Source organism: Oncorhynchus clarkii, chromosome 30 (genome assembly GCF_045791955.1).
Source record: "Oncorhynchus clarkii lewisi isolate Uvic-CL-2024 chromosome 30, UVic_Ocla_1.0, whole genome shotgun sequence".
Lineage (NCBI taxonomy): Eukaryota > Metazoa > Chordata > Actinopteri > Salmoniformes > Salmonidae > Oncorhynchus > Oncorhynchus clarkii.
In genome coordinates this window covers 35,661,245-35,686,284 of record NC_092176.1, presented here as the reverse complement: position 1 = coordinate 35,686,284, position 25,040 = coordinate 35,661,245, and the positions used below count along the sequence as shown (strand labels likewise).

Sequence of the window (25,040 nt, the reverse complement as noted above, 5' to 3'; positions counted from 1 at the left end):
GGGCACCCCAATAGAAAAATCACATCAATATTTTGTAGAGCCTCCTTTTGGATTCTGGATGAAGGTATTTTGGATGAAGGTAGTTCCTCACAGTGGACACTGACAGCTTAAATCTCAGCGATAGCTTTATGTAGCCTTCCTCTAAACCATAATGTTGAACAATATTTGTTTTCAGGTCATTTGAGAGTTGCTTTGAGGCCCCCATGTTGCCACTCTTCAGAGGAGAGTCAAAGAGAACAACAACTTGCAATTGGCCACCTTAAATACCTTTTCTCATGATTGGATGCACTTGTCTATGAAGTTCAAGGCTTAATGAGCTCACCAAACCAATTGTATGTTCCAATTAATCAGTGCTAAGTAGTTACAGGTATTCAAATCAACAGAATGACAAGGGTGCCCACATTTTTGCATAGCCTATTTTTCACATCTGATTTAATTTCATACAACTTAATATTGCTACACTAAAAATCTTTGTCTGGACAATACCCCGGTATTGGCATGCCACTGTGATCATTTTCTGTGACGACAGAGTAAATTATTATGCAGCCTCAGAGTGGTGCCCAAACGTTTTCATACGACTGTAGCTGTCGGCTATATTAGCCACGACTTACCATTCTTTGTGCAGCTTCAAATGTCAAACAAAGTTGGAAATTGTTGCGCCTCCGTCTGTAATTTTCTTCCCGCATGTTTTGTAAGTTGCAATACGTTTTGTGTTGATACAGCTTCGTCTTTATATCCGAAAATAGTAATTTGGGGTGTCATCTTTCCAAGGGTTCCATCTGAATTCACCGCCGATGTTCCTCTACACTGCCACGCACAACTTTTTCTCAGCTGGCACAATTTGTTTGGCTGCTGTCTGATTCAAACTGTAATCGGTTAAATGAAGAGTTGATGTGCTGCACACTTTTTTTAATAGCATAATTTTTTATATTTGGACTTGGGGAGGATATCAAGTCAGGTCGAGTCATAGGGCTCAAGGCAAAGTCACGTCACGAGTCATTGGTGTTAAAGTCAATGTCGAGTTGCAAGTCATCATATTTGTGACTCGAATCCACACCTCTGCTTTATGTAGTTCTATGTTCAGGCCCAAGGAGCCTGAACATAGAATTAAGGGAAGAAATTAAATCTACTTTCACACCTGGTCATTTCAATTTTTTTCAGATCTGCCATTACCATATTTCCTCAGAGGACAGATGGCAAGCACGACTTCCGGGTGTGGAACACACAGCTGATTCGCTATGCCGGTTACAAGCAACCCGACGGTCAGATTCTGGGAGACCCAGCCAACGTAGAGTTCACTGAGGTACAGTTAAATGACATTGTGGTCACTGTTATTCAAAGTGAATTATAGTTCGTAAGAGCATGGCATATGTATCCCTCATGGGATATAAAACCACAAACTATGTCTTGTCAACTATGTCTTGCCAGCTCTTGAAGCTGGCTATGTCTTGTCAGCTTCAACCCACTGAACCACTTACAGTATGAATCAATCAATCAAATTTATTTATAAAGCCCTTTTTACATCAGTAGATGTCACAAAGTGCTATACAGAAACCCAGCCTGAACCCCCAAACAGTAAGCAATGCAGATGTAGAAGCACAGTGGCTAGGAAAGACTCCCTAGAAAGGCAGGAACCTAGGAAGAAACCTAGAGAAGAACCAGGCTCTGAGGGGTAGCCTGTCCTCTTCTGGCTGTGCCGGGTGGAGATTATAAGAGTACATGACCATTTAAGGCCAGATTGTTCTTCAAGATGTTCAAACGTTCATAGATGACCAGCAGAGTTAAATAATAATCAGTAGTTGTAGAGAGAGAGAGAGAGAGAGAGAGAGAGAGAGAGAAAACACAGCAGGTCCGAGAAAAGGTAGCATGTCCGGTGAACAGGTCAGGGTCATCAGGTAAGACAGGAGAATTACATCAGATTTAACAGACTGACCCTAGCCCCCCAGCACGTAGACTATTGCAGCATAGAGACTTGAGACTGAGACAGCTGGGTCGACGATGCCCCTGGACCAGGCCAACCAGGCAGGATATATCCCTACCCACTTTGCTAAAGCACAGCCCCTACACCCCTGGAGGGATATCAACAGACCACTAACTTACTACCCTGAGACAAGGCTAAGTATAGCCTACGAAGATCTCCTCCACCGCACAAGCCCGAGGGGGCGCAAAACTGGACAGGAAGAGCACGTGTGTGATTCAACCCACTCAAGTGACGCACCCCTCCTAGGGACGGCATGGAAGAGCACCAGTAATCCAGTGACTCAGCCCCCGTAATAAGGGGTTGACTACACACCCCTGGGCCAGACTACACTCAACCATAGGACCTACTGAAGAGATGAGTCTTCAGTAATGACTTAAAGTCGAGACCAAGTCTACGTCTCTCACATGGATAGGCAGACCATTCCATAAAAATTGAGCTCTATAAGAGAAATCCCTGCCTCCAGCTGGAGGCCTGCATCTTGTGACCGAAGTGTACGTGCAGGTATGTACGGCAGGACCAAATCGGAGAGATAGGTAGGAGCAAGCCCATGTAATGCTTTGTAGGTTATCAGTAAAACCTGTCGGTTAGCAGAAATCAACCATAGCCTTAACAGGAAGCCAATGTAGAAAGGCTAGCACTGGAGTAATATGATCATTTTTTTTGGTTCTAGTCAGGATTCTAGCAGCTGTGTTTAGCACTAACTGAAGTTTATTTAGTGCTTTATCCGGGTAGCCAGAGAGTAGAGCATTGCAGTAGTCTAATCTAGAAGTGACAAAAGCATGGATTCGTTTTTCTGCATCAATTTGGACAAAAAGGTTCTGATTTTTGCCATGTTACGAAGATGGAAAAAAACTGTCCTTGAAATATTATTGATATGTTCGTCAAAAGAGAGATCAGGGTCCAGAGTAACGGTCCTTCACAGTTTTATTTGAGACGACTGTACAATCAAGATTAATTGTCGGATCCAACAGCAGATCTCTTTGTTTCTTGGGACCTAGAACTAGCATCTTTGTTTTGTCCGAGTTTAAAAGTAAACATTTGCCGCCATCCACTTCCTTATGTCTGAAACACAGGCTTCCAGGCCTGTCAATTTTGTGGCTTCACCATGTTTCATCGAATTGTACAGCTGTGTGTCATCCGCATAGCAGTGAAAGTTGACATTGTGTTTCCAAATTACATCACCAAGAGGTAGGACATATAGTGAAAACAATAGTGGTCCTAAAACGGAACCTTGAGGAACGACGAAACTTACAATTGATTTGTCAGAGGACAAACCATCCAGAGAGACAAATTGATATATTTCCGACAGATAAGATCTAAACCAGGCAAGAACTTGTCCGTGTGGACCAATTAGGGTTTTTAATCTCTCCAAAACAATGTGGTAATCGATGGTGTCAAAAGCAGCACTAAGGTCTAGGAGAACAGGGACAGATGCAGAGCCTTGGTCTGACACCAATATGAGGTTATTTACCACCTTCACGAGGGCAGTCTCAGTGCTATGATCGGGTCTAAAACCAGACTGAAGTGCTTTGTATACATTATTTGCGCAACAGCTTTTTCTAAACATTTTGAGAGGAATGGGAGATTCGATATAGGCCAATATTTTTTTTTACATTTTACAGGTCTGTTTTTTTCAAGAGAGGCTTTATTACTGCCATTTTTATTACTGCCATCTGGCGGATAGGGAGCCATTTATTATGGTCAACATAGGAGGACCAAGCACACGAAGTAGCTCTTTCAGTTGTTTAGTTGGAATGGGGTCCAGTGTGCAGCTTGAAGGTTTAGAGGCCATGACTATTTTCATGAATGTGTCAAGAGATACAGGATTTAAAAAACGTGAGTGTCTCCATTGATCCTAGGTCCTGGCAGACTCAGGACAACTGAGCTTTGGAGAAATATGCAGATACAAAGAGGAGTCCGTAATTTGCTTTCTAATGATCATGATCTTTTCATCGAAGACACTCATAAGCTATCCTCTCTTGTTGAATGCTGGTTTTTATTTTTAGTTAGCTTTGCGACAGTATCAAAAATACATTTTGGATTGTTCTTATTCACCTCAATTAGGTTGGAAAAATAGGATGATCGAAATGCAGTGAGGGCTCTTCGATATTACATGGAACTGTCTTTCCAAGCTAGTAGGAAGACTTCCAGTTTGGTGGAGAGCCATTTCCTTTCCATTGTTCTGGAAGCTTGCTTCAGGGTTCGGATATTTTCTATATACAGTACCAGGGAGCACATTTCTTGTGACAAATGTTTTTTGGTTTTATGGGTGCGACTGCATCTATGGTATTACGCAAGGTTGAATTTAGATCCTCGGTTAGGTGGTTAACCGATTTTTGTACTCTGACGTCTTTGGGTAGGTGGAGGGAGTCTGGAAGGGCATCTACAAATCTTTGGGTTGTCCGAGAATTTATAGCACGGCTTTTGATGATCCTTGGTTGGGGTCTGAGCAGATTATTTGTTGCGATTGCAAATATAATAAGATAGTGGTCCGATAGTCCAGGATTATGAGGAAAAATATTTAGATCCACAATATTTATTCCATGGGACAAAACTAGATCCAGGGTATGACCGTGGCAATGAGTAGGTCCAGAGACATGTTGGACAAAACCCATTGAGTAGATGATGGCTCCAAAAGCCTTTTGGAGTGGGACTGTGGACTTTTCCATGTGAATATTAAAGTCACCAAAAATGTGAATATTATCTGCCTTGACTACAAGGTCCGTTAGGAATCCCGGGAACTCAGTGAGGAATGCTGTATACGGCCCAGGAGGCCTGTAAACAGTAGCTATAAAATGTGATTGAGTAGGCTGCATAGATTTCATGACTAGAAGCTCAAAAGACAAAAACACAGACATTTTTGTTTTTGTAAATTTAAATTTGCTGTCATAAATGTTAGCAACACCTTTGCGGGATGCGCAGGGTTATGGTCACTAGTGTAACCAGGATAGAAGCCTCATTTAACACAGTCAATTCATCAGGCTTGAGCCATGGTTCAGTCAGGCAAATCACATCAAGGTTATGATCAGTGATTAATTCATTGACTATAACTGCCTTGGAAGTGAGGGTTCTAACATTAAGTAACCCTATTTTGAGATGTGAGATATCACAATCTCTTTCAATAATGGCAGGAATGGAGGAGGTCTTTATTCCAGTGAGATTGCTAAAATGAACAACGCCATGTTTTGTTTTGCTCAACCTAGATCGAGACACAGACACGTTCTCAATGGGGATAGCTGAGCTGACTACACTGACTGTGCTAGTAGCAGACTCCACTACGCTGGCAGGCTGGCTAACAGCCTGCTGCCTGGCCTGCACCCTATCTCATTGTGGAGCTAGAGGAGTTAGAGCCCTATCTATGTTCATAGAGAATATGAGATCACCCTTCCAGCTAGGATGGAGTCCGTCACTCCTCAGCAGGCCAGGCTTGGTCCTGTTTGTGGGTGAGTCCCAGATAGAGGGCCAATTATCTACATATTCTCTATTTTGGGAGGGGCAGAAAACAGTTTTCAACCAGCGATTGAGTTGTGAGACTGCTGTAGAGCTCATCATTCCCCTTAACTGGGAGGGGCCTAGAGACAATTTGTCGATGCCGACACATATTTCTAGCTGATTTACACGCTGAAGCTATGTTGCGCTTGGTTACCGCTGACTGTTTCATCCTAACATCGTTGGTACTGACGTGGATAACATTATCCCTATACTCTCTACACTCACCAGTTTTAGCCTCAGCCAACACCATCTTCAGATTAGCCTTTACATCGGTAGCCCTGCCCCCTGGGAAACAGTGTATGATCGCTGGATGATTATTTTTAGGTCTAATATTGGAGTAATGGAATCGTGAATGACTAGGGTTTTCAATTTGTCAGAGCTAATGATGGCTCAGACCCCGTAATGGGTGAAGGAGAAACCCGAGAAGGCTCGGCCTCTGACTCAGACTCGTTGCTTAATGGGGAGAACTGGTTGAAAGTGTCTGTCGGCTGAATGAGTGACACCGGTTTAGCATGGCCACAGCATTTCTATCCAGAAGCCTTGATAAAATTGTCCGGCTGTGGGAACTGTGCGGTAGGATGTATACTACTAACTGTACTTACTGGTGGCACAGACACTGTTTCCTCCTTTCCTAAACTTAAATTGCCCTGCCTAACGATTGCACCTGAAGCTGTGCAGGCAGCACGGCTATACTCACCATAAGGTGATAGTTCTCCTGTATATTATGAGAACAGCAACTGCAATTAGATGGCATCATGTTAATGTTACCACTTAGCTTTGTTGCCTGGTCAAGGTCCAGTAGAACCATGTCCAGATAAAGCTTCCAGGGTGAAAAAGCTGATTGAAAAAAGTATAGCGAGGAAACAACAAACGAAGTCGTTGGTCAATGTATAAAAAATAAAAAAAAATAAAGGTTTTTGCAGATAGCCAAGTAGTGACAAACAGCACAACAAATGGCAACAAACAGCACAACAAACAGCACAACAAACAGCACAACAAATGGCAACAAATAGCACAACAAACAGCACAACAAATAGCACAACAAACATAACAACAAATAGCACAACAAACAGCACAACAAATAGCACAACAAACAGCACAACAAACAGCACAACAAACATAACAACAAACAGCACAACAAATATAACAACAAACAGCACAACAAACAGCAACAACAAAACAGCACAACAAACAGCGCAACAAACAGCATAACAAACATAACAACAAACAGTACAACAAACAGCAACCATAAAACAGCACAACAAACAACACAACAAAAAGCACAACAAACAGCAATAAACAGCACAACAGCATGGAGACAAGTCCGGAAGTCGATAACAAAACCTGAAAGTGTTCAATGTCTTTATATAGCATGCCTCTGAGCAAGGCTAAAACTCTGACAAAACAGATTCTGGAGTGGAAACCACTAAACAGGATTTATGAGTCTACTTGAGTGAATCCATGTTAAAATGTAATGAAATGTGTTGGCTTGGGTCTGTAGATCTGTATCCAGCAGGGCTGGAAGCCTCCCAAGGGCCGTTTCGACGTGCTGCCTCTCCTGCTGCAGTCCAACGGAAACGACCCAGAGCTGTTTGAGATACCTCAAGACCTCATTCTAGAGGTGCAGATCACACACCCCAAGTGAGTGAGACAAGACACACACATGCCACATGCACCCCCCCCCCCCCCCCCCCACCGAACACACACACAAAACACACATCCCAAGTGAATGAGACAACACACATCACAGTGGGCAGATTTGTCATCACAGTGGGCAGATTTGTCATCACAGTGGGCATATATGCCATCACAGTGACGAGATTGGTCAGCACAGTGGGCAGATATACCTTCACAGTGGGCAGATTTGTTATCACAGTGGGCAGATATGTCATCACAGTGGGCAGATATGTCATCACAGTGAGAAGATATACCTTCACAGTGGGCAGATATATCATCCCAGTGGGCAGATATGTCATCACAGTGACGAGATTTGTCATCATAGTGGGCAGATTTGTCATCACAGTGGGCAGATATGCCATCACAGTGACGAGATTGGTCAGCACAGCACAGATATACCATCACAGTGGGCAGATTTGTTATCACAGTGGGCAGATATGTCATCACAGTGGGCAGATTTGTTATCACAGTGGGCAGATATGTCATCACAGTGAGGAGATATACCTTCACAGTGGGCAGATATGTCATCACAGTGGGCAGATATGTCATCACAGTGAGCAGATGTGTCATCACAGTGGGCAGATATGTCATCACAGTGAGCAGATGTGTCATCACAGTGGGCAGATATGTCATCACAGTGGGCAGATGTGTCATCACAGTGAGCAGATGTGTCATCACAGTGGGCAGATATGTCATCACAGTGAGCAGATGTGTCATCACAGTGGGCAGATGTGTCATCACAGTGGGCAGATGTGTCATCACAGTGGGCAGATGTGTCATCACAGTGGGCAGATATGTCATCACAGTGGGCAGATGTGTCATCACAGTGGGCAAATATGTCATCACAGTGGGCAGATATGTCATCACAGTGGGCAGATGTGTCATCACAGTGGGCAGATGTGTCATCACAGTGGGCAGATATGTCATCACAGTGGGCAGATGTGTCATCACAGTGGGCAGATGTGTCATCACAGTGGGCAGATATGTAATCACAGTGGGCAGATATGTCATCACAGTGGGCAGATATGTTATCACAGAAGAATTCTAACATCTAACATCTCTTGGAGAAATCCTTAACTTCTTTGTACCTACAAACTGTATTTTCTTTCCATGACGTACTATACAAATGTCAATGTCAGAATATAAACTTGTCACTAGTCTCTTCCAATGGCTTTTCACCAAGATAAGAAAGTGTGCTTTTACATGTATTCAGAATGTAAACAACAGCAGCAGTCAGCTACAGTTCAAGCTATGTATAATATATCCTCTCAACCATCTCTATATACCTTGAATGCTAGCTTATTCATTTGAATCAACAAGTCAAGTTATAAGTCACATTCTCCATCTTTCCTCCATACCTTGAATGCTAATAATTTGAATCAATGTCTTTGCTCCCCCGTCCTTGCAGGTATGATTGGTTCAAGGACCTGAATCTGAAGTGGTACAGTCTGCCTGCTGTATCTAGCATGCTGCTAGAGGTGGGGGGGCTGGAATTCACTGCTTGTCCCTTCAGTGGCTGGTACATGGGCACCGAGATCGGCGTCAGGGACTTCTGTGACAGCTCTCGCTACAACATCCTGGAGGTTTTAAGATCACTTATAAAGCATTCATATGCATTTCTAAACGTTTATAAGCACCCCTTCGGTGGCAGTTACATGGGCACCGAGATATGCGTCAGGGACCTCTGTGACAGCTGCAATGGTTAAATGCACTATTTGGACATATTCTAATTTGACCATGAGGTATAAAGGGATGTTACCTATGTTATGTGTGGGGTTTGTAATGGGAATTCACACAATAGTTGTGAGTGGATGTTTTACCATAATATTTTACTAGGATATTTACTAGAATCTATCATAGGCATTACTATAATCTTTTACTAGGATATTTACTAGAATCTATCATATGCATTACTATAATCTTTTACTAGGATATTCACTAGAATCTATCATATGCATTACTATAATCTTTTACTAGGATATTTACTAGAATCTATCATATGCATTACTATAATATTTTACTAGGATATTCACTAGAATCTATCATATGCATTACTATAATCTTTTACTAGGATATTCACTAGAATCTATCATATGCATTACTATAATCTTTTACTAGGATATTCACTAGAATCTATCATATGCTTTACCATAATCTGGTGTGTTTTTTTATACTATACGCCGGTAATACTTTATTTTATTTTATTTAACCTTAACCAGGAAAAGCCCATTGAGACCCAGAGTCTCTTTTTCAAGGGAGACCTGGCCAAAAAGGCAGCAACAATCAGTACATTACAGAATGAAAACATACAACAATAGAATACAACAACATGATCCAGCCTAAAAAAAAAGCATTTTTCACTCCTCCCTAACAGAGTCTCCCGTCAATATTTTAAATCCATTCAGTGGCACTAACATATCTAGATGAAGCATGGGTTGTAGACTATTCCATGCCTCTGGTGCACAAGAAGAGAAGGCAGTCTTGCCTAATATTGTGAATGTCCTGGGGACTTTAAGTAGCAACCACCTAGCAGACCGGGTACGGTAACTGCTGGTGGTGAAGGAGACCGAACTATAGAGGTAAAGAGGGAGTTTACCCAAAATGATATAAAGTGAGGTCAAGAGGAAGTTTTACGCATATAAAGTGAAGTCCAGCCTACCATTTGGTACAATGTGCAATGGTGGGCGAGTGACTTGGCATTTGTAATAAAGCACAAGGATGCATGATTAACAGGGTCCAGTCTGTAAGACAGAGGAGGTTGCATGCATATACAAGACACCATAATCAATTACAGAGAGAAAAGTGGCCTGAAAAAGCTTCTTTCTAGCCATAAGATGGAAGTAAGCCTTATTACGAAAATAAAAACCCAATTTCAATGTAAGCTTTGTCACAAGATTATCCACATGAACTTTAAAGGACAACTTGTCATCCAACCAAATATCTAGGTATTTATAGGATTACACTTTTTCAATGGATAAGCCAATGCTAACGTTCTCTGGCAGAGTTCTAGCTCTGGTAAAGGTCATGAATTTAGTTTTTTTTACATTCAAGACCAGTTTGAGACCATAAAGGGAGGGAGTGTCTGAAAAGCAGTCTGGAGCTCTTCAACAGCCTGAACCAGAGAAGGAGCACATGAATATATTACTTTGTCATCTGCATAGAGATGTAACTTTGCTGGTTGCATCCCATTACTACAAATTGAGAACAACACAGGAGCTAAAATGGAACCCTGGGGCACACCTCTACTAATCTCAAGATAGCTAGACTTTTGATTGTCAGTATATACACATTGTGTTCTGTCAGAAAGGTAGTTCCTAAACCAATTTACTGTCCCTTCACTGAGACTAGCTAGCAACAATTCATGGTCAACTGAATCAAGGCCTTTGATAAACCCACAAACAGAGCAGCACAGTGTTGCTTTTTATCAAGTGCATTTATGATGTCATTTACCACTGCCATAGCTGCAGTTGTGGTGCTGTGCCCCGATCTAAAGCCAGACTGAACACCGCTCAGTATGTTATTTTCAATTAAGACGTTTTTTAACTGTGAGATCACTAGGGATTCATATACTTTGGCCAGGATAGGGAGTTTAGAGATAGGACGATAGTTATTAGCATCTGAGGGATCTCCACCCTTTAGCAGTGGGAGGACAGAAGCTGATTTCCAAATGTTGGGTATGGAATTGGTCAAGAGACTCCAGTTGAAAATGTGAACCACAGGTTCAGTAATAATACCAGCTGCTATCTTTAAGAGGTAGGGGTCCAGGTTGTCTGGACCTGCAGACTTTTTAGTGTCTATTGCCTTTAGTGCTTTACAGACCTCAGTATAAGAAACAGACTCAACAATAAAATGGTTCACATGAGGGCCTATAGCATAGTTGACTGTAACAGAGTTTACATTAGAGTCCTAGTCAACAGGAGCATTTGTATGTCTAGCTTGAGCCCAAGAGATATTTCTCTTTCTAATTAATTCTGCCAAGTTATCTGAAAACCAGGGATTGTCCCTTCCACTTGATTCTACATTTCTTCACAAGGGCATGCTTATCACAAATCGACACAAATTTCCTATAAAATAGTCCCAGACAGTGTCAACATCGGGAATCAGACTTACTCTGTCAATATTACGGTACAGATAATGTAAGAACCCTTAATCAAACTGTCTAAAATGTCTTTTAAAAATATAACGGGGTTTGGCTTTGGTCATTTTTGTATTTCTAACACAAGCAATTCCACAGTGATCACTGACATCATTACAGAATATCCCAGTCGGTGTGTATTTGTGAGGGGTATTCGTTAGCATAATGTCCAATGGCGTTGATTTGTTAGGTGCTCTGGGATTCGGTCTTGTAGGCACATTAATTAATTGAGCAAGATTCAGAGTCACACAGTTCTTGTAAAGAGTCCGAAACAGATGTAAGCATGTCCCAGTTCAAATCTCCTAAAATAATGAATTCAGAGTCATTTAACTTGTGCAGGACATCAGAAAGAGAGTTTAGTGCGTCTCCCGAAGCCGAGGGCGGTCTGTAGCAGCCGAGGGCGGTCTGTAGCAGCCGACTACAGTGATGTGGGAGTCCTTATATACGTTCACTTTAACCGCAAGCAATTTAAAATGTTTGACTTTGGTAATCGAGAGAATTTCAGAGGCGTTAAACTCGGATTTCACTTAAATTGCAACCCCTCCTCCTTTACTCATCCGATCCGTTCTAAAAACGGTGTACCCATCAATAACAATCTAGTTATTTGACACAGATTTCTTTGGCCAAGTTTCTGATAAAAACATTATGTCTGTATTTGTTGTTTTGGCCCATATTCTACCAGTGTGGCAGATGAGTCTGCTCTCATGACCACATGCATACAGGCTAACATTCTTCACTTAAATTCTCAACATTCATGGGTTTCCAAATCACATCAAAATAGATGTTTTCTATTTTTTTAAGCATACATTTTTTTATAGTTTTCCTGAAAACAGCAAGTCAAAATCAAATCAAATAAAATATTATTGGTTGAATACACATATTTAAGATTTGATTTGAATTTGACTTGCTGTTTCCAGGAAAACAGTCTATTTTGATGTTTAAACAAATAGAAACATCTATTTTGATGATGTAGAATCTAAATTTGAGACAGTATTTTCTACAGAAGGAAAATTATCCCGCAGCAACAGGAAATGTGAATTATTATGTGGATTATAATTATTGGACATTTTTGTAGGGGTTGATACATTTTTCGTAAGGGAAAATCAAGTCTGAAATGTCAAAGTGTAAATTACAAACTTCAGAAGTCTTTTAAAACCTTAAATACACTACAGGTTTAAAATCTCCTGCAACAGGGTGATCAAATTAAGATCCTACATCTGTATTGCTGGTCGGATGAAGAGGATCTTTTTTGCTGTAGCTATGGTGATGACTTAATGATGAATGTGTTTTATGTCACAAACAGTAGTATCATGACGTCTAGAACATGTCAAGCTTAGAGGCTGTAGATATAATAAGTATGTCTCTGGTTGTGCTGATTTCATTCAGCTAATGTATTAGCATAGCCATTAAGGTGATGATGTGTTGTTATGTTTTCAGAGTTCCCATGCTTAGAAAGTCACTTTAGTTCTTTTCTCAGTCATTTCCCCTCATCTTGTATTCCCATCTCAAGCACCATGCGCCCTGCTGCTAAATGCAGCTTTATCCATGAACATAATTGTTATGATAGACTTTATGTGACATTTTCTTATTTTAATGCAGAACAAAAGGCACTTCTAAAACGGTTGTTTTTTATTGTTCTAAAATGTCTCCATTATGTATTTCGGCCATTTTATACTGACTGCAACCAATCACCTGTGGTTTTATACTGACTGCAACCAATCACCTGTGGTTTTATACTGACTGCAACCAATCACCTGTCACTCTGTCACTCACAGGACAGTTTGTCACTCACAGGACAGTTTGCCAACCCCTCAGTTTGGGAACCACTGATTTAAGTACCTTGCACATCCACAGATTTTTCACCTAGTCAGCTCGGGTTACTGGTCCAATGCTCTTAACCACTAGGCTACCTGCCACCTATGTAGCTTTATGAACAACAGCACTTAGCTGACAATTATTCTTATCACAACAAGGTTACTTGAATGATAAAGAGAAATATTTATCTCATATGTAGCAGGTAATATATTAGCAATAAGATAAGAAGAATAAAATGTTACCCTGATTGTTTATCTTCAATGTATCTTTATACACAACAGGTATTGTTATTAAAGCATGGTATGTTACTGTCCAATAGGAAGTGGCCAATCTGATGGCCCTGGACACCAGGAAGACTTCTTCTCTATGGAAGGACAAGGCACTGGTGGAGATCAACATAGCAGTCCTCTACAGTTTCCAGGTGTGGGTTTATCTGCTGGCCATGTAAATATCTAAAGGTTACTGGGGTGCTGGAATTGATTATTTACAGGGCTTGCATTTCATACACTATATATACAAAAGTATGTGGACACGCCTTCAAATTAGTGGATTCGGCTATTTCAGCCACACCCATTGCTGACAGGTGTATGAAATCGAGCACACAGCCATGCAATCTCCATAGACAAACATTGACAGTGGAATGGCCTTATTGAAGAGCTCAGTGACACCGTCATAGGATGCCACCTTTCCACAAGTCAGTTTGTCAAATTTCTGCCCTGCTAGAGCTGCCCCGGTCAACTGTAAGTGCTGTAACGCTACAGTATACAATGCCATTATAGATAATTATGCGCTTCCAACTTTGTGGCATCAGTTTGGAGAAGGCCGTTTCCTGTTTCAGCATGACAAAGCAAGATCCATACAGACATTATTTGTTGAGATCAGTGTGGAAGAACTTGACTGGCCTGAGTTCTGACCTTAACTCCATAGAACACCTTTGGGATTAATTGGAACGCCAACTGCGAGCCAGGCTTAATCGCCCAACAACAGTGCCCAACCTCACTAATGAAACAACTCCATATTAATGCCCATGATTTTGATACTATATTGAATGATTTTCTAGGATGGTCCTTGCTGTAGACAAACTAGTATTATGCTTTATATATGAAACATGTATTTTTATGAAGTCAGAAATATGTTTAAATTATTTGTAATTATGGGTGCTTGAGAGATTTAATTTATACCTTGATAAACTAAATATAATCCTGAAATAACTAAGGTAAATGAACTGAATGAATGAAATGAATTCCACTTCATGATTTGATTCCTGTTATCTGTTCTCAGTCATCTAAGGTAACTATAGTGGATCACCACTCTGCCACAGAGTCCTTTATGAAGCACATGGAGAATGAGATCAGGGTGCGGGGGGGCTGCCCAGGGGACTGGGTCTGGATTGTACCCCCCATGTCTGGAAGCATCACCCCGGTGTTCCACCAGGAGATGCTCAACTATCGCCTCACGCCATCTTTCGAATACCAGGTAAATCAAATCAAATCAAAGTTTATTGGTCGCGTATACAGAGTAGAATGTCTTGTGTTACTAGCTCCAACAGGGCAGTAGAATGTCTTGTGTTACTAGCTCCAACAGGGCAGTAGAATGTCTTGTGTTACTAGCTCCAACAGGGCAGTAGAATGTCTTGTCTTACTAGCTCCAGCAGGGCAGTAGAATGTCTTGTGTTACTAGCTCCAGCAGGGCAGTAGAATGTCTTGTGTTACTAGCTCCAGCAGGGCAGTAGAATGTCTTGTGTTACTAGCTCCAGCAGGGCAGTAGAATGTCTTGTGTTACTAGCTCCAGCAGGGCAGTAGAAGTAGTGTCTTGTGTTACTAGCTCCAGCAGGGCAGTAGAATGTCTTGTGTTACTAGCTCCAGCAGGGCAGTAGAATGTGTTGTGTTACTAGCTCCAGCAGGGCAGTAGAATGTCTTGTGTTACTAGCTCCAGCAGGGCAGTAGAATGTCTTGTGTTACTAGAATGTCCAGCAGCGCAGTAGAATGTCTTGTGTTACTAGCTCCAGCAGGGCAGTAGAATGTCTTGTGTTACTAGCTCCAGCAGGGCAGTAGAATGTATTGTGTTACTAGCTCCAGCAGGGCAGTAGAATGTATTGTGTTACTAGCTCCAGCAGGGCAGTAGAATGTATTGTGTTACTAGCTCCAGCAGGGCAGTAGAATGTCTTGTGTTACTAGCTCCAGCAGGGCAGTAGAATGTGTTGTGTTACTAGCTCCAACAGGGCAGTAGAATGTATTGTGTTACTAGCTCCAACAGGGCAGTAGAATGTCTTGTGTTACTAGCTCCAACAGGGCAGTAGAATGTCTTGTGTTACTAGCTCCAACAGGGCAGTAGAATGTCTTGTGTTACTAGCTCCAACAGGGCAGTAGAATGTCTTGTGTTAGGGCTAGCTCCAACAGGGCAGTAGAAGTAGAATGTCTTGTGTTACTAGCTCCAGCAGGGCAGTAGAATGTCTTGTGTTACTAGCTCCAGCAGGGCAGTAGAATGTCTTGTGTTACTAGCTCCAGCAGGGCAGTAGAATGTCCTAGCTCCAGCAGGGCAGTAGAATGTCTTGTGTTACTAGCTCCAGCAGGGCAGTAGAATGTCTTGTGTTACTAGCTCCAGCAGGGCAGTAGAATGTCTTGTGTTACTAGCTCCAACAGGGCATTAGAATGTCTTGTGTTACTAGCTCCAGCAGGGCAGTAGAATGTCTTGTGTTACTAGCTCCAGCAGGGCAGTAGAATGTCTTGTGTTACTAGCTCCAGCAGGGCAGTAGAATGTATTGTGTTACTAGCTCCAGCATGGCAGTAGAATGCCTTGTGTTACTAGCTCCAGCAGGGCAGTAGAATGTCTTGTGTTACTAGCTCCAGCAGGGCAGTAGAATGTCTTGTGTTACTAGCTCCAGCAGGGCAGTAGAATGTCTTGTGTTACTAGCTCCAGCAGGGCAGTAGAATGTCTTGTGTTACTAGCTCCAGCAGGGCAGTAGAATGTCTTGTGTTACTAGCTCCAGCAGGGCAGTAGAATGTCTTGTGTTACTAGCTCCAACAGGGCAGTAGAATGTCTTGTGTTACTAGCTCCAGCAGGGCAGTAGAATGTCTTGTGTTACTAGCTCCAGCAGGGCAGTAGAATGTCTTGTGTTAAGCAGGGCAGTAGAATGCCTTGTGCTAGAATGTCTTGTGTTACTAGCTCCAGCAGGGCAGTAGAATGTCTTGTGTTACTAGCTCCAACAGGGCAGTAGAATGTCTTGTGTTACTAGCTCCAGCAGGGCAGTAGAATGTCTTGTGTTACTAGCTCCAGCAGGGCAGTAGAATGTCTTGTGTTACTAGCTCCAGCAGGGCAGTAGAATGTCTTGTGTTACTAGCTCCAGCAGGGCAGTAGAATGTCTTGTGTTACTAGCTCCAACAGGGCAGTATAATGTCTTGTGTTACTAGCTCCAGCAGGGCAGTAGAATGTCTTGTGTTACTAGCTCCAGCAGGGCAGTAGAATGTCTTGTGTTACTAGCTCCAGCAGGGCAGTAGAATGTCTTGTGTTACTAGCTCCAGCAGGGCAGTAGAATGTCTTGTGTTACTAGCTCCAACAGGGCAGTAGAATGTCTTGTGTTACTAGCTCCAGCAGGGCAGTAGAATGTCTTGTGTTACTAGCTCCAGCAGGGCAGTAGAATGTCTTGTGTTACTAGCTCCAGCAGGGCAGTAGAATGTCTTGTGTTACTAGCTCCAACAGGGCAGTAGAATGTCTTGTGTTACTAGCTCCAACAGGGCAGTAGAATGTCTTGTGTTACTAGCTCCAGCAGGGCAGTAGAATGTCCAGCTCCAGCAGGGCAGTAGAATGTCTTGTCTTACTAGCTCCAAGCAGGGCAGTAGAATGTCTTGTGTTACTAGCTCCAGCAGGGCAGTAGCATGTCTTGTGTTACTAGCTCCAACAGGGCAGTAGAATGTCTTGTGTTACTAGCTCCAGCAGGGCAGTAGAATGTCTTGTGTTACTAGCTCCAGCAGGGCAGTAGAATGTCTTGTGTTACTAGCTCCAGCAGGGCAGTAGAATGTCTTGTGTTACTAGCTCCAGCAGGGCAGTAGAATGTCTTGTGTTACTAGCTCCAACAGGGCAGTATAATGTCTTGTGTTACTAGCTCCAGCAGGGCAGTAGAATGTCTTGTGTTACTAGCTCCAGCAGGGCAGTAGAATGTCTTGTGTTACTAGCTCCAGCAGGGCAGTAGAATGTCTTGTGTTACTAGCTCCAGCAGGGCAGTAGAATGTCTTGTGTTACTAGCTCCAGCAGGGCAGTAGAATGTCTTGTGTTACTAGCTCCAACAGGGCAGTAGAATGTCTTGTGTTACTAGCTCCAACAGGGCAGTAGAATGTCTTGTGTTACTAGCTCCAACAGGGCAGTAGAATGTCTTGTGTTACTAGCTCCAACAGGGCAGTAGAATGTCTTGTGTTACTAGCTCCAACAGGGCAGTAGAATGTCTTGTGTTACTAGCTCCAACAGGGCAGTAGAATGTCTTGTGTTACTAGCTCCAACAGGGCAGTAGAATTTCTTACTAATACAATACAAATACATAAATGATCAAAAATCTAAACTAGAAATCAAGATATGACAGAACAAATCCAATTAACAGGGGTATACAGTATATATTAGGGTGAGCATGTGTCAGAATCTAGAATATAAATATGTGGTGTGTATAGTGTGTTATTTGGAAATAAAAGGGAATGTATAGTAGTAGGTATATTAGGATGAGCTATTCTATTTAACTTTTATTTAACGAGGCAAGTCAGTTAAGAACACATTCTTATTTACAATGACGGCCTAGGAACAGTGGGTTAACTGCCTTGTTCAGGGGCAGAACGACAGATTTTTACCAGATTTTTACCAGCTCTGGGATTCGATCTAGCAACCTTTCGGTTGGCCCAATGCTCTAACCACTAGGCTACCTGCCGCCCCATGTGGAGAATACAGCTATGTGGAGAATACAGTATATACATACACAGTGAGTAAACAACAGTATAGGACCAGTATATGAGGTGACCAGCCTTCAAAGACTATACACATGGGGCATTAGTCTCAAGGTGCAGGGTAGGTACCGGGCATGTAGCCAGCTAGTGATGTCTGTTCAACGGTCTGATGGCCTGGAGATGGAAATTGTTTATCAGTCTCTCTGTCCCAGCTTTGATGTACCTGTACAGACCGTTTTTTTTTACCTTGAGGGAGAGGTTATTTTCCTGGCACTACTCGGCCAGGGCTCTAACCTCCTCCCTGTTGGCTGTCTCATCGTTGTTAATAATCAGGCCTACCACTGTCGTGTCGTCAACAAACGTGATGGTTGAGTTGGAGTCATGCGTAGCCTCGCAGTCATGGGTGAACAGGGACTACAGTAGAGGGCTGAGCGCACAACCCTGGGGAGCCCCGTATTGAAGATCAGCATAGTGGACATGTTGTTGCCTACCCTCACCCACCTGGGGTCATCCTGGCAGGAAGTCTAGAAACCAGTTGTACAGGGAGTTCAGGCCCTGAAGGTGATATTGTCCTTGACCATTCTCTCAATGCATTTCATGATGACAGAGGTTTCTGTTACCTTACCTTGCTTGGGTACAGAGCCAATGGTGGACTTCTTCAACCAAGTGAGGACAACAGACTAAGATAGGGAGAGGTTGAATATGTCCGGAAACACTACAGCCAACTGGTCTGCGCATGCTCTTGGTATGCTGTCTTGGACAACAGCCTTGCGAGGGTTAACAAGTTTGAAAGTACTACTCACGCTGGCTACAGAGATATGGAGCCCACAGTTCATGTGAGCGGTGGGGGCCCACGACAACGGCTCTGTGTGGTTTTCCTCGAAGCGGGCGAAAAAGGTGTTTATTTTGTCTGGGAGTGAGTGTCTGCGACGTAGCTGGTTTTCCCTTTATAATCCGTGATTGTCTGCCATCTGTGTCTCGTGTCTGAGCCGTTGAATAGTGACTCCACTTTGTCCTTGTAATGTCTTTTTGCCTCTTTGATTGACTTGTGTTCCCAGTCACCCTACCTGGGTTAAATGCGGTGGTTCGGGGAAGAAGGAGAGTTTGTGTCGTCAAAGTCAAATTCTTTCAAATACTTTAGTTGTGCTTTATTTAAATTGCCCGGTAAAATTAAGTCAAAACATAACAGTATGTACAGTATGTATCTCCTTTAAATGTACAGTAACATCATCCACTGAGTTGTATGTTGAGCCTAATGTGACGAGCTTCTCTCACCACTATAGGCTGACCCATGGAATCACCACGTGTGGAAAGTCAACAATGGGACACCCACCAAGAAAAGAGCCATCGGCTTCAAGAAACTGGCCAAGTGAGTACAGAGATGGAGAGGTCCTGTCATTAAGCCTTAGGGCAGCATTATGCTTCACCTAGATTGGGGTTAGAGTTCTCCATTGCAGTCCTGCTTGCTGTTTATGTATACGGAAGTACACACTTTAAGTGCACACTTGTTTCCTAATCCTCCATTTGGCACTGATAAAGACCTGCTATTAAATACAGCATGTTAATGATATTATAGAACTGCTACTAAATACAGCATGTTAATGATATTATAGAACTGCTACTAAATACAGCATGTTAATGATATTATATAACTACTACTAAATACAGCATGTTAATGATATTATATAACTACTACTAAATACAGCATGTTAATGATATTATAGAACTACTACTAAATACAGCATGTTAATGATATTATATAATTACTACTACTACAGCATGTTAATGATATTATATAACTACTACTAAATACAGCTTGTTAATGACATTATATAACTACTACTACTACAGCATGTTAATGATATTATAGAACTACTACTAAATACAGCTTGTTAATGACATTATATAACTACTACTAAATACAGCATGTTAATGATATTATATAACTACTACTACTACAGCATGTTAATGATATTATATAACTACTACTACAGCATGTTAATGATATTATATAACTACTACTAAATACAGCTTGTTAATGATATTATATAACTACTACTACTACTACTGCTACTAAATACAGCATGTTAATGATATTATATAACTACTACTACTACAGCATGTTAATGATATTATATAACTACTACTACTACAGCATGTTAATGATATTATATAACTACTACTACAGCATGTTAATGGTATTATAGAACTACTACTAAATACAGCTTGTTAATGATATTATATAACTGCTACTAAATACAGCATGTTAATGATATTATAGAACTACTACTACAGCATGTTAATGATATTATATAACTACTACTAAATACAGCATGTTAATGATATTATATAACTACTACTACTACAGCATGTTAATGATATTATATAACTACTACTAAATACAGCATGTTAATGGTATTATATAACTACTACTAAATACAGCATGTTAATGATATTATATAACTACTACTAAATACAGCATGTTAATGATATTATATAACTACTACTAAATACAGCATGTTAATGATATTATATAACTACTACTAAATACAGCATGTTAATGATATTATATAACCACTACTAAATACAGCGTGTTAATGATATTATATAACTACTACTACAGCATGTTAATGATATTATAGAACTGCTACTAAATACAGCATGTTAATGATATTATATAACTACTACTAAATACAGCTTGTTAATGATATTATAGAACTACTACTAAATACAGCATGTTAATGATATTATATAACTACTACTACTACAGCATATTAATGATATTATATAACTACTACTAAATACAGCATGTTAATGATATTATAGAACTACTACTACAGCATGTTAATGATATTATAGAACTGCTACTAAATACAGCATGTTAATGATATTATAGAACTGCTACTAAATACAGCATGTTAATGATATTATAGAACTACTACTACTACAGCATGTTAATGATATTATATAACTACTACTACAGCATGTTAATGATATTATAGAACTGCTACTAAATACAGCATGTTGATGATATTATAGAACTGCTACTAAATACAGCATGTTAATGATATTATATAACTACTACTACAGCATGTTAATGATATTATATAACTACTACTAAATACAGCATCTTAATGATATTATATAACTACTACTACAGCATGTTAATGATATTATATAACTACTACTACTACAGCATGTTAATGATATTATATAACTACTACTACAGCATGTTAATGATATTATAGAACTACTACTAAATACAGCATGTTAATGGTATTATAGAACTACTACTAAATACAGCTTGTTAATGATATTATATAACTACTACTAAATACAGCATGTTAATGGTATTATAGAACTACTACTAAATACAGCTTGTTAATGATATTATATAACTACTACTAAATACAGCATGTTAATGATATTATAGAACTACTACTAAATACAGCATGTTAATGGTATTATAGAACTACTACTAAATACAGCATGTTAATGATATTATATAACTACTACTAAATACAGCATGTTAATGATATTATATAACTACTACTAAATACAGCTTGTTAATGGTATTATAGAACTACTACTAAATACAGCATGTTAATGATATTATATAACTACTACTAAATACAGCATGTTAATGATATTATATAACTACTACTACTACAGCATGTTAATGATATTATATAACTACTACTAAATACAGCATGTTAATGATATTATAGAACTACTACTAAATACAGCATGTTAATGATATTATAGAACTACTACTAAATACAGCATGTTAATGATATTATATAACTACTACTACTACAGCATGTTAATGATATTATATAACTACTACTAAATACAGCATGTTAATGATATTATATAACTACTACTAAATACAGCTTGTTAATGGTATTATAGAACTACTACTAAATACAGCGTGTTAATGATATTATAGGGCGGCCTGCTGGTCGCGTCATTTCCATTTATCCTCCGTTTGCTCTTCCTCTTCTTTGTTGTGTCTCCATGAATGAGATGAGATGAGGTAGTGGTGCAGACAGGGAGGGAGCTCATCTACTCATGTCATCACGAGGATGTGACAAGCTAGGTCATCACGAGGATACGACAGGCTAGGTCATCACGAGGATACGACAGGCTAGGTCATCACGAGGATGTGACAAGCTAGGTCATCACGAGGATACGACAGGCTAGGTCATCACGAGGATGTGACAAGCTAGGTCATCACAAGGATACGACAGGCTAGGTCATCACGAGGATACGATAGGCTAGGGCATCACAAGGATACGACAGGCTAGGTCATCACGAGGATGTGACAAGCTAGGTCATCACGAGGATACGATAGGCTAGGTCATCACGAGGATGTGACAAGCTAGGTCATCACGAGGATACGATAGGCTAGGTCATCACGAGGATACGACAGGCTAGGTCATCACGAGGATACGACAGGCTAGGTCATCACGAGGATACGACAGGCTAGGTCATCGCGAGGATACGACAGGCTAGGTCATCGCGAGGATACGACAAGCTAGGTCATCATGATTACCATCTGCTGTTTAGGCATGACGTGCAGCACTGTCTGTCTGTCTGCTCAAGCAAACCACCCGAGCGTGGAGGGTAAGCTAGTAAACTACAGTAGTTATCTGAGTTTAGAAAAATTTAGAGAGAGTGAAGGTGGAAGAGAGAAGGAGGAAGGGAAAGAGAGGTTGAAAGGGGTAAGGGGGAAAGAGGGAAGGGGTAAAGGGTAAAGGAGGGAAGGGGAAGAGAGATGAGGGAAGAGGTAAGCGAAAGGGGTGAAGGGGAAGAGGGAAGGGGTGAGGGGAAGAGGGAAGGGGTGAGGGGAAGAGGGAAGGGGGAAAGGGGGAAGGGGAAGAGGGAAGGGGGAAGGGGGAAGAGGTAAGAGGAAGGGGTGAGGGGGAAGAGAGAAGGGGGAAGAGGGAAGGGGTGAGGGGAAATGGGAAGAGGTGAGGGGGAAGAGAGAAGGGGGAAGAGGTAAGAGGAAGGGGTGAGGGGGAAGAGAGAAGGGGGAAGAGGTAAGAGGAAGGGGCAAGGGGGAAGGGGTGAGGGGAAATGTGAAGAGGTGAGGGGGAAGAGAGAAGGGGGGAAGGTGGAAGGGGTAAAAGGTAATGGGTAAAGGGTTAAGGGTTCGTGGTTACAAGGTCTGCTGTGCCTTTGATCACTGGTGCCTGTGATTTATCCTTTTTTTGGTTACACTATATAAAAGCTTTCATGAATTAACCATTTTAAATGTTATATATATATATATAGACGTTTTATTATGTTATGAATTATACATGTCCTCTCTATCTGTCTGTGTTTGTGTGCAGGGCTGTGAAGTTCTCAGCCAAGCTAATGGGCCAAGCCATGGCTAAGAGGGTCAAAGCTACTATACTATTTGCCACCGAGACTGGAAAATCTCAAGACTATGCAAGAACCCTGTGTGAGATCTTCAAGCATGCCTTTGACGCAAAGGTAACCTTTATATAACTACCACACAAATTGAATATGAATTGATGTGCCATGTCTATTTTTTGATGTTATCTTGATTCTAACATGAAAAAGCTGGCTTCAAAAACATCCCCCTGAACCCTGTGTGAGATTTTCAAGCATTTCTTTGACGCAAAGGTAAACCACACAACTTGAATATGACTTCATGCGTCATGTCTTTTTTTGGGATGTTATTGTGAATGGAAGACAATGCTTTAAAAAAAAACACTGACAAAGCTGAGGCCCCGCAGATTTGAAAAAGCGAGCAGACGGTTTCACACCAACATGGCGAGGTTACACGGAAATGTATATTTTGTCACATTCCGATTCCCTCTCATGCAGCAAAGTGCCATGGGCCACAGCGGAAGAATCAACCCATCCAAGCGTTAAGCTGTAGTTTAAGATAAAATCTTTAAAAACCGCAGGCTGTGTAAATGTGTTTGTCAAAATAGAAAAATATGCGGCTCTACTGCTCTCAATCATCTAGTGTCCCCCTCCAGGACATGACATCTTCTGTTTTTACTGCTTCCTTTTTAAAGTAATCAATCAGACGAGAGGGACCATCTTGTTGTAGTCGAGTCAGACAGGCAGATGCAGAGCAGATGGATGACAGGGTGTTTCCTCTCTTCCTCTTCCCGTCATCTTGTCCATTCTCTCATTCTTTCTTTCTCTCAGCACGATGGCCCGTAGCAACTAAGGCTGCTGGAGTCAGAGATATCTGGGTGTATCGCAGCACATGATCAGCTCGTTAAGACAAGGACGTAGTGTTCATTTGATACCTCACTGCTGCCCTATGGTCTCTGGATTCATGACCGCGTTTCTTCCTTGTGGTCTTAGTCAGAGGAGGAAAAACATCCCCACAGCATGATGCTTCCACCACCATGCTTCACAGTAGGGATGATGCCAGGTTTCCTCCAGACGTAACGCTTGGCATTCAGGCCTAAGAGTTCAATCTTGGTTTCATCAGAACAGAGAACCTTGTTTCTAATGTTCTGAGAATCCTTTAGGGGCCTTTTGGCAAACTCCAAGCAAGCTTTCATGTGCTTTTACTGAGGAGTGGCTTCCGTCTGGCCACTCTACCATAAAGGCCTGATTGGTGGAGTGCTGCAGAGATGGGAGAACCTTCCAGAAGGACAACCATCTCCAGAGAGGAACTCTGATCTTCCATGACCAAGTCACTTCCATGACCAAGGCCCTTTTCCCCCGATTACTCAGTCGGGCCGGGCGGTCAGTTCTAGAAAGAGTCTTGGTGGTTTCCAAACTTTTTCCATTTAATAATGATGGAAGCCAATGTGTCCTTGGGGACCTTCAATGCTGCAGACATTTTTTGGTACCCTTCCCCAGATCTGTGCCTCAACACAATGCTGTCTCCGAACTCTACGGACAATTCCTTCAACCTCATGACTTGGTTTTTGCTCTGACATGCATGGGACCTTATATAGGCAGGTGTGTGCCTTTCAGAGTCATGTCCAAACAATTGAATTTACCACAGTTGGACCAATCAAGTTGTAGAAACATC

The 25,040-nt window shown here is 41.4% G+C and overlaps 1 protein-coding gene across 1 annotated transcript in view; it reads left to right on the top strand.

Annotated features, from left to right (window-relative positions):
• The window catches only part of LOC139389390 (nitric oxide synthase 1-like), a 78,434-nt gene that overhangs the window by 33,136 nt on the left and 20,258 nt on the right, over nucleotides 1-25,040 (top strand). Inside the window, exons 7-13 of the mRNA XM_071136111.1 lie at nucleotides 1,162-1,303; nucleotides 6,975-7,114; nucleotides 8,559-8,733; nucleotides 13,420-13,521; nucleotides 14,382-14,576; nucleotides 19,309-19,394; nucleotides 23,362-23,506. Coding sequence (XP_070992212.1) covers nucleotides 1,162-1,303; nucleotides 6,975-7,114; nucleotides 8,559-8,733; nucleotides 13,420-13,521; nucleotides 14,382-14,576; nucleotides 19,309-19,394; nucleotides 23,362-23,506 — 985 coding nt within the window. The remainder of the gene's footprint in view (nucleotides 1-1,161; nucleotides 1,304-6,974; nucleotides 7,115-8,558; nucleotides 8,734-13,419; nucleotides 13,522-14,381; nucleotides 14,577-19,308; nucleotides 19,395-23,361; nucleotides 23,507-25,040) is intronic.